The sequence below is a fragment of the Octopus bimaculoides genome, chromosome 7 (genome assembly GCF_001194135.2).
Source record: "Octopus bimaculoides isolate UCB-OBI-ISO-001 chromosome 7, ASM119413v2, whole genome shotgun sequence".
Taxonomy (NCBI): domain Eukaryota; kingdom Metazoa; phylum Mollusca; class Cephalopoda; order Octopoda; family Octopodidae; genus Octopus; species Octopus bimaculoides.
In genome coordinates this window covers 74,132,246-74,142,430 of record NC_068987.1, presented here as the reverse complement: position 1 = coordinate 74,142,430, position 10,185 = coordinate 74,132,246, and the positions used below count along the sequence as shown (strand labels likewise).

Genomic DNA, 10,185 nt, shown 5'->3' with positions numbered 1-10,185 from the left:
TATATATATATATATATATATATATATATATATGTATATAAGGTTAGTAGAGTTAGAGTTTGGAGTAACTGTCTAAGGGATAAAAATATCTATTTCACTTCTGATATAATTATCATATGTTAACCCTGGGCATATGAAAGCATATTATGCTCATAAGTTACAGGCAATGACAAAGATAAACATGAGGTTATCAGGAATCAAATTTAAAGTAAACAGAAAATGGAGAAATATTGATGAATAACAATTGGCTAGCATCAATTGCTACTTTTTGATACAAATAGACTGTATCCCATCTAACAGCTGTTTCTGCTTCCAATGTTCCACGGTAATACCATTGAGAATTCTGAAAATAATATTTATCATATTTGGTAACACATCCGATCTGGAACATGGAGCTTCATCAGAGTGAAGAAAAATACATAAAAGAAAAGGAAAGGAAAGAAAAGAAGAGCCTGATTTAAATATATTAAGCCTTTCATCTTCTTCTTGAGGCTCTTTTTTTCTTTTCTTTTATGTATTTTTCTTCACTCTGATGAAGCTCCATGTTCCAGATCGGATGTGGTACCAAATATGATAAATATTATTTTCAGAATTTTAAATGGTAACACCGTGGAACATTGGAAGTAGAAACAGCTGTTAGATGGGATACAGTCTATTTGGATTAAGAAGTAATAATTGATGTTAGTCAATTGTTGTTGATCAATATTTCTCCATTTTCTTTTTACTTATATATATATTATAGTCTCAGGCCAACCAAAGCCTTGTGAGTAGATTTCGTACTCGGAAACTGAAAGAAGACTGTCATATATATGTGTATATTTGTGTGTGTGTGTGTGTTTGTACCCCACCATTGCTTGACAACCGATGTTGCTGTGTTTATGTTCACATAACTTAGCGGTTCTGCAAAAGACACTGATAGAATAAATACTAGGCTTACAAAGAATAAATCTTGTGGTCGATTTGTTCGACCAGCAGCGGTGCTCCAGTCACTTGACTGAAACAAGTAAGACAGTAAAAAAAACTATGCCATTTTAATCCCGAGCAAGGCCGGGTATCTCTGCTAGTATATATATATATATATATGTGTGTGTGTGTATGTGTGTGTGTGTGTGTATGTGTGTGTGTGTGTGTCTGTGTATACATACATATGTATGCTTATTAGGGTGGAGTAAAAAGTAAAAATAAAAAATTGTGGAAATTGAAAATGTCTGAGGGCTGAAATGTTGCTATATTTGGTTACTAGAAAATGCTAAATTTTTGCTGAGATCAATTAAGGGCATTTACTCCCTCAAGCCCTCTAAACTCCAAAAATGTGGGATTTTTGTAAATTTTTTACAACAGTGCAGTTGATCTGACACTGGCATTGGCCATGACTATGATCTCACTTGGCTTGACAGGTCCACACAAGCACAGTATACAAACACGCGCATGCACGCACATGCATGCGCGTGCGCGCACACACACACATTTTGTTTTAATTCTCCTCCTGTTGTTACTGTGACTCTGATTCCATTTCACAAACACGTGTTGTTACACTTACTTTTTGTTACACTGTCCTGTTGTTACACCACCCTTGTTCTCACACATGCTCTCTGTATGCAATGATGATGCACTGCTGTCTATTCTCATATTGTAATTTCATCTTTAACTCTACCTCTACAATGGATTTTAAGTCTTCTATTCTTCTGCTGTGTTTCTCTTTAGTGTTAATATCTTGTATTTACATAAACAGTGCTCAATAAGAGATAGAGAGGTGTTGTCTTTAAGATTCTCAAGTAGCGGAAATTCTAGTGTTTATTTAGCCTGACTAATTTCCTTCTTGTTTTTATTTAAACCCCTTTATGTTCAGTATTGAAATCCTACTTGGGATTGACTTCACTTTCCAATCCTCCAAGTTTAATAAAATATGTACAAGTAATGTAATGAAGTCAAATTTATCAATTATATTTCTTCTTTTGGAAATTTAATCCTTGTGTCAAAATTAGTAATCGGTAATGTTCAAGAGATGTCACAAGTAAATAAGAAGCTAATTTATTTTTATCTAAGCAATTAAATGTTGTGTAAGTTATACTATACTATAGTCTTGAGAGTTAAACTGGTCCCACCTATATCTGGATATATCTCAGTCAACAACAACTTCCTACTTAAATGGACCATGATACCACTAAACTTGACTGAAAAATGACTTCACCTGTTAAGGTAGAAATAGCCTTGAACAATTTTGGATGAAACACATCTAAGTTAGTCTAAGTTTAATATATGGGATTTACTTTTAGCGTTATTAGTACTGTCATGTCAATATGAGTTGGCACAGCGATGTCATTTGTCCTCACTTGAACAAATATAGACTGTTTCCTTGCATGTATTAATGACTTGATTGAATGACTTTTGTCACCTGCCGCAGTGTGTGAATACCAATCACAATTTGTCTGATTGTTAGCATCGTGTGACACCAGCTTCCTTTTTCATTGTCTTCTAATCAATCACAAGGCTTCTGCTATATCACCACTTCATCACAAACTTAAATATGACTTCATTTCATATTCCACTTTAGTGTTTGGCATTGTTGCTGTTGTTGTCATTTGCATCATCATTTGAAGCATGGGAATGTTGATGTTTTTGAACTGCAACATTTTGAGATTACATTCAACTGTTTGCTATCAAATTACTCCCATATTCCAAAGTTATATAAGGAGTTTCGTTACATGGTTAGTAAACCATGTAATGAAACTCCTTATAATATCAAGTATTCTTTGTTTTCTGAAATCTTTTATAATTGATTACACCATCTGTTTTACTCCTACATTATATATGATTGGATCTATGTTGCTCTTTTGTGTTCATAGCAAATCTTTAATATTTCATGGGTAATGCATATCACATATTTGACATCCAATTAGTGTCTGCTTTGAAATGTTAAATACAGATAGTATCCACTTGACTTGATAATCTTCCTTTCTTTAATATTATTATCAACATTCCATAATGATAATATTCTAGTTAAAGCTATTGAAAATATTTTACATATTTATCATGTTCTGTGTGAGTTGATGTGGTGTTTAATGTGATTTCTAGGCGGAGGAAAAGTGTCTATGGCCCACCAGTTGGGAAGAAGCTTATCATATTTGTAGATGACCTGAATATGCCAGCAAAGGAGGTATATGGTGCACAGCCACCAATTGAACTCTTGCGACAATGGATTGATCATGGCCACTGGTATGACAAACGGGACACATCAAAAATATTTCTCAAAGATGTGGTAAGTATTTTTCTCTTTTCTTTAGCCATTTGGATGTGTCACATATTAAAAGTATCTTACTATAATGGGTGTGATGTCCATCTATCTGTTTGTTCCCTCTTTACAGTCAAATGGCTGGACCAATGATCATGATGTTTTTTGAGATTACAAAAGAGGTAATCAGGAAGGTTTTTAGCGAAAAAAATGTGAAAAAGTATGATTATTTAGTGGATATTGAGTTTTGCATTAATGATGATGATGATAAAATTACCTTTGATTTTTTTTTGTTAAATTTCTGGCAATGAGGATTAACTCATTTCCACCCCCTATAGTATGCGTATTCAGTGGGTTTTTGATTTGCGATACTATCCCTTTATTTCCTATCATAGATGGGCAGATTTGTTATCTTACTATAATGGGTGTTATATCCATCTGTCTGTCTCTTTGTCTGTTCCCTCTTCATGGCCAGCTGGACAGACAGACGGACATAATGCCCATTAAAGTAAGATAGCAAATCTGCCCATCTACGATGGGCAGATTTGCTTCCTCTTCACAACCAGACAGCTGGACCAGTGGTTATGATATTTTTGGGGATTACAAAGACGGTTGTCAGGAAGGTTTTTAGCATTAAATAAACCAGAAAGTATGATTACTTTGTGGATATCGATTTTTGAATTGATAAACCACCTTCACATTTTTATTAAAAATTCACCAACCGCAAGTAACTCTGGATTTTCATAGTATAGTTTGTGGCCCCGTCGTAGATACAAAGGGAGTTGCAAGGACAAGTTAATAACAAAGATAAAATGGAAAAATTGTGTGTCAGGATTCAAAATGAAGTGGCTGTTGTTTATATCTCAGCTTTGTCAATCAATATAACCCATGGTACCAGAACTTCCAGACATTATTCGCATAGAACAGTGAGAGGTGAGTCTTAGTTTGATATTTTGCAATCCTAAAGATTCCACTCACGCATTCACAACAAACAAGGCACAGGATCAGACTTTAGATCATGTAGGTGTATTTTTACTCACTCCGATTTATATATGGCCAGTTATATGTTGCTATGAGTAGAGCAATGGACTCCAGTAATTTGAAAATTATTGTCAACCAAACAGAAAATATTGTCTACCAAGAAGTTTTGTAACTATATTGAAATTATTGAAAGGAATATGATTCATAACTTAAATAAGGAAATTTGTGAACTTTGAATGTATAAGAGCATAAACAAGTGTAAAATAGTGTAAACAACTAAAATAAAAGTATATCTAAATGATATTATTTTCTTAATACTTTTTATGTAGTGGTCGAAGGAAGCTCTGGCTTTCATTTGGGGTGGTCCGCATAACCACTCATGATACAGAGGTTGAGAGCATATTTCAGTTCGGGATTGAATCATCATCACATGTTACTTAGTTGCAAACACATGTCATATAGCTGCAATTAAATGCTGTATCACCAACAATAATGTGATTTCTCTGACATCAATTTCTCTAAGACATCACCCAGTAATCTATCAAGTTCATTTACATATTTCTCAATACATATTGCTGTTATGACTTTCCTCCCTCATTTTATGCCTCCATCATAGATGGGTAGATCTGTTAGAATTTCCAATATTTTTTCACAAAATTGTTTTTCATCTGCTTTCTCTTTCTCTCACTGTCACAGTTACCACAGTTGATGGAACAGCTTTGCAGTTGAAAAAAGGCCCTGGTGGCTTGCTCTATGGAATAGATGTTAATGTTTTTGATATAATAGAATATGGTAACCCCATAATTTGACAGTGTCTATCTGTTAAATCTACATGCAATACTTATATATCTAGTCAACAACTTCTATATTTAAAAGTCTGTATGTCTACATCTACTCACTATATGTGCCTGTTTAGTCAATATCTACACAGCCTATACATGAGTCTGTCTACCTTATCCCCTCATCACACTGCATTTCTCTGTTCAGTTAACATCTACATACAATGTCTGCTGTCAATGCAGGCAATGTCCCCACATTTTATCTTACTATCAACAGGCTACACACTGTGTCTATTCAGTTAACATCTGCAGTACTTAACATTCAGGTTACTCTGTCAAATGTAATGCTTCGATATTCACATTGTTTTGAATCAATCAGGTATTATCTTTCAGTTTCAATATTTTGATGATGTGATTGTTTATTTTTACAATAGCACTGTTAGGTAGGTGTGAGAGGCTGAATCTGGCCAGTTTAAGCATACAACGGGAAGAAAATATGGGACAGATATAGCTGGCTTAAATGCTAAAGGGTCAATCTTTTGTTTAAACTTTGATGTCACTATAAAAACCATCCTACTTGCTGAAATGCATATTGATTATCATATATTGGTAAAAATGCATATGACTATCATTATATTGGTAAAAATGTTCATGATAATAATAAAAGTGGTGATGGTTCCTACCACTGTTGACGTCTTCATAATTCTCATCATCATTATAATTGCTTTTCTTTATTGTAGTTGTTTGTATCAGCAATGGCTCCTCCTAGTGGTGGCAGGCAGCCAATTACAACTCGTTTTACAAGGCACACAAATGTCATAACCATCACTGAGTTTGATGACAGCACTCTGAGCAGAATATTTGGAATGATTTCAGATTGGCATTTTGGACGAGGTTTTGAGTCTGCATTTATGCGGATGGGCAAGGTAAGCAGTTTTGTTTTCCTTTTTTCTGCAACTGCTTATTATTCAAGTAATCATCACTGATGGTGATCAACTTCAGTTTCCATGTTTTTGAGGTGAAGTAAGTATTTGCAATATACATCTTCGAATAATGTTAATAGAATTGGCTTTCTGCCTTATCAAAGTAAACAGTTGTCATTGTTGATGTTGTCACTACCACAACTATTGCCATTACTATTACTGCTGCAGTTACTGTCACTGTTGCAATTGCTGGTCTCTGCTGTCACTGCAGCTGCTGATCTCATCACTACCAGTCTTGGAACCTCATCTATATCAATCTAACCAGTTTTGGAGAAGACCCTGTGTAAGTCATAGGAACTGCCCATCCTTGGTTGTTTTTAGTAGAGACTTCTCTGTTGAAAACTTTTGAGCTAAATCTCTGGTCTGAACATAACTTCTTTCATTCCTCCAAAGGGATCCTGAAAAGAATTTTAAGCATTACATTTTCTCTTCTGATTTAAGCCCTTAGAAGACTAAAGAAAAGTCTTATTATTTAACTTCGTCCGCTTATCCTTTTGCTTTGATTCATTCCTTTGACTACAACCATTGAGGTGCACCAACTTCAAGGGTTTTAATCAATTACATCTGTACCAGTTCTTAGTCTCGTACTCATTTCATCAACCTCTATTTATTGAACAGCCAAGTTAATCAGAGTTACTCCTCTTCTATCAACTTCAATACCACTAGGCATTTACATTGATATGCTGAAACACATATATATTATCTTCATTACACTTCCATTTATTCACGATGCTACAGGTTTATAGGTTGTATGGCAGAATGAGATGACTGGTTATGGCTGTTTGGACGCTGGTGATTTGGCATGGGTCACTGGATATTGAACCTGTTTTGGTGACCGTACTCTATGATATGGGAAGCAAGCACATAAAAACACACACATGCACATAAACACAGAAATGTACACATATAGATAGAGAGAGTGAGGGAGAGGGACATTATACATGCATACAAACATAAACAAAGAGACAAAGAGAGAGGTAGGGAGAGAATGAGAGAAGCATTAAAACATCTGATACCAAATAAGTCAGTGCCAAATCTGCAATGCCAAATAGGCAGGGCCAAAACAGATGTGCCAAAATGTCTCATACCAGTTGTATGGATCTCACAACATCTTGCTTCTTATTTTGCTCCTCCATCACACCGCAACAGTGAAAACCACTGATCTTTGTTCCTTGCAGAGCTCACATCTTTCATTTAACATGTACTGGGTACAGATCAGATTGGAGCCTGGTGTAGCCATCTGGTTCGCCAGTCCTCAGTTAAATCGTCCAACCCATGCCAGCATGGAAAGCGGACGTTAAACGATGATGATGATGATGATGATGATGATGGATACCTTTCATATCACCTCTCATTTTACATGTGTTAGATGCATTTTATTGTATGACCAACACTAGAGAGGTTATGTATGAATGAAAGGGACTTCTCTGCACTGTAATTTTTCTTTCTTTTTCAGAGTTACCACTCCCCTCTACAGATTGCCTGCACTGCAGCTCCCAGATTCTATGCATTCCCTGTATAATCAGAGCAGAGCTCTTTTTGAATTCTGTTGGGTTTGTTTTTATTGCCCAAGCTTGTAGAGGGATCACTTTCACTACAGCTGAGAAACTTCATCTTTTGATGACATTAGGAGAAAGTTTAGTTGCAAATAGACCCACAGTAGCAATCTGAGCCTGCTGGGAATGGGGGTGGTGGTTTCTGTTGTTTTTGAGAGTAAGAGGCCATGATAGTGATATGGTAGCTTCTGTCACTCAAAAGGCATTGGTCAGTCTAAAACTGTGGTAGAAAATATTTACCCAAGACACTACATAATAGCATCAAACCTCAAATGCAGGTAGTTGCAATGTAAACTTTTTAATAATACAGTCATACCTATACTTGATCTATGGTGAAGTCTTGTTCGGATTGACTTATGTCTTCTATGTCTCTGGATGAAATATAACAAGCATCAGTGGTATACTGGAATCAACTGCACTTCCTACACCTCTCTCCTAAAAAATAATGGTATCCTTCTGCAAATCTTCCTCTTTCTCTCTGTCTTCCCCACTTCTCCTTCTTTGTCATAATTACTCTATTTATGGTGGTGAATTTTCAGAAACATTATTCTACAAATCATCTTTCATAAGAGAGATGTCATCATGTGAATTATCCTCAGTAATATGATTGGTCACTTATTCTGTCAATCCCGAAAGGGTGAAAAACAAAGTTAACTTCAGCAGGTTTGGATTAAATAAGTACCAGTAATATACTCTGGTTGATTCAAAGTACTACACTTGTCCCACAAAATGTGAGAGTGTGAGGCAACTATAAGGTAAAAAAAGAATTCTTATTATCTGTCAACTTTTCTTCATATTGCCAGCTTATGGTCTCTGCGACAATGGAGGTATACAAGAATGCCATTGTCACCTTCCTACCAACGCCATCCAAAAGCCATTATGTATTTAATCTGCGTGATTTCTCACGGGTCATCCAAGGTGTACTGCTTGTTCCTCCTATCAACATGGTTGAGACAGACAAGGTAATCCGACTGTGGGTACATGAAGTCTACAGAGTATTCCATGATCGTCTCATTGATGACACTGATCGGTCAGTACAGTTTTTGTTTCTTTTATGTTTCGTTGTTATTTTGTTCTTGTGTAACCCTTGGTCAGTCCTGATTGAGTAGATCTATGGTAAAATGTATTCCAGTCTCAAGTCTCATTTTACTTCTTTATTTTTTTTTTCTCAGGCAGAGTATTTCTAGGATTACATTATTTAATGAGTCCTTACTTTTTAAAGATGGTTTCTTTTATCTTTTACTTGTTCCAGTCATTGGATTGCGACCATGCTGGGAAAATGCCTTGAAGACTTTACTCAAACAAATTGATCCTAGTACTTGTTCTTTTTTTAAAGTCTAGTACTTCTATTGATCTTTTTTGCTGAATCACTAAGTTGCAGGGACATAAACAAACCACCACTTGTTGTCACGTGGTGGGAAGACAAACACAAAGACATACATGTATATCATCATCACCATCATAATCATCATCATCATCATCATCATCATCATCGTTTAACGTCCGTTTTCCATGCTGGCATTGGTTGGACAGTTTGACTGAGGTCTGGAGAGCCAGCGGCTGCACCAGGCTCCAATCTGATCTGGCAATGTTTCTACAGCTGGATGCTCTTCCTAACGCCAACCACTCAAAGTGTAGTACTTTTTATGTGCCACCGGCATGGGAGCTAGTTAGGTGGGCCTGGCATCGATCACATTCAGATAGTGCTTTTTATGTGCCACTGGCACAAGAGCCAGTTAGGGAGTACGGCTACTTATATATATATATACTTATATACACATACATACTGGTGGTGGTTGTCTCCTCCTTATGCAGAGTTTGACCACCTCCTGTATCTACACCTTAGAACCATCATGGCATCTGATGTGGCTTTTTAAACCAGACAATGTTTTGAAAAGACACACACACATAGATTGCACATTCAATTTGAACCATCAACAGCTGCAATTAAGTTCTGATCTTTGTGGATCTTAAAATGTCTTTTGAGGCCTCTGTTAGATTTGCAGACCTTCTGGCATACATACATACATACATACATACATACATACATATATACATACATAAGTACATACATATGTACATACATACATCTATACACATGTACATACATGTAGTTTCTCAACTCAAGAAAGACGATTCTGCAATGTCTTGCTGAACAACCTGCATATATGATTTGTTCATAGTGATAAAATGCTTGTGCTGCACATGAGCTCACACTCACCATCAAATCTACATTGCCTGTTCAAGTGCTTGGTAGGCTACTCACTAGGTAGATGCTGAAATGATCATAGAGCAACATAAGAAGAACAGAACAAAACAGAACAGAAAGCATTACTCAGTACAGGAATTGAACACATGATCTCATGTTTGTGAATGCAATACACTAACAACTAGGCCATGTGCCCTCATACACCCTGCCACACACACGTGTATGTGTGTATGTATATGTGTATGAAAAAAATGAATAATAATGATATTTCTGATAATTTTTTCCACTTTAATGATTAAATGTTTACAAATCATTAGATGTTTGTAAATTGTATCATGATAGGCACAGGCATGGCTGCCAACCAAAGCATTATGAGTGGATTTGGTAGATGGAAACTGAAAGAAGCCTGTTGTGTGTGTATGTGTGTGTGTATATATATATATAT

General features: G+C 35.9%; 1 protein-coding gene across 3 annotated transcripts in view; it reads left to right on the top strand.

The window, feature by feature from the left end:
• Window positions 1–10,185, top strand: part of LOC106876428 (dynein axonemal heavy chain 3) — a 158,633-nt gene that overhangs the window by 50,688 nt on the left and 97,760 nt on the right. For all 3 annotated transcript variants that reach the window (XM_052969758.1, XM_052969757.1, XM_052969759.1), the window contains exons 23-25: window positions 3,076–3,259; window positions 5,733–5,918; window positions 8,335–8,561. In XM_052969758.1, coding sequence (XP_052825718.1) covers window positions 3,076–3,259; window positions 5,733–5,918; window positions 8,335–8,561 — 597 coding nt within the window. The remainder of the gene's footprint in view (window positions 1–3,075; window positions 3,260–5,732; window positions 5,919–8,334; window positions 8,562–10,185) is intronic.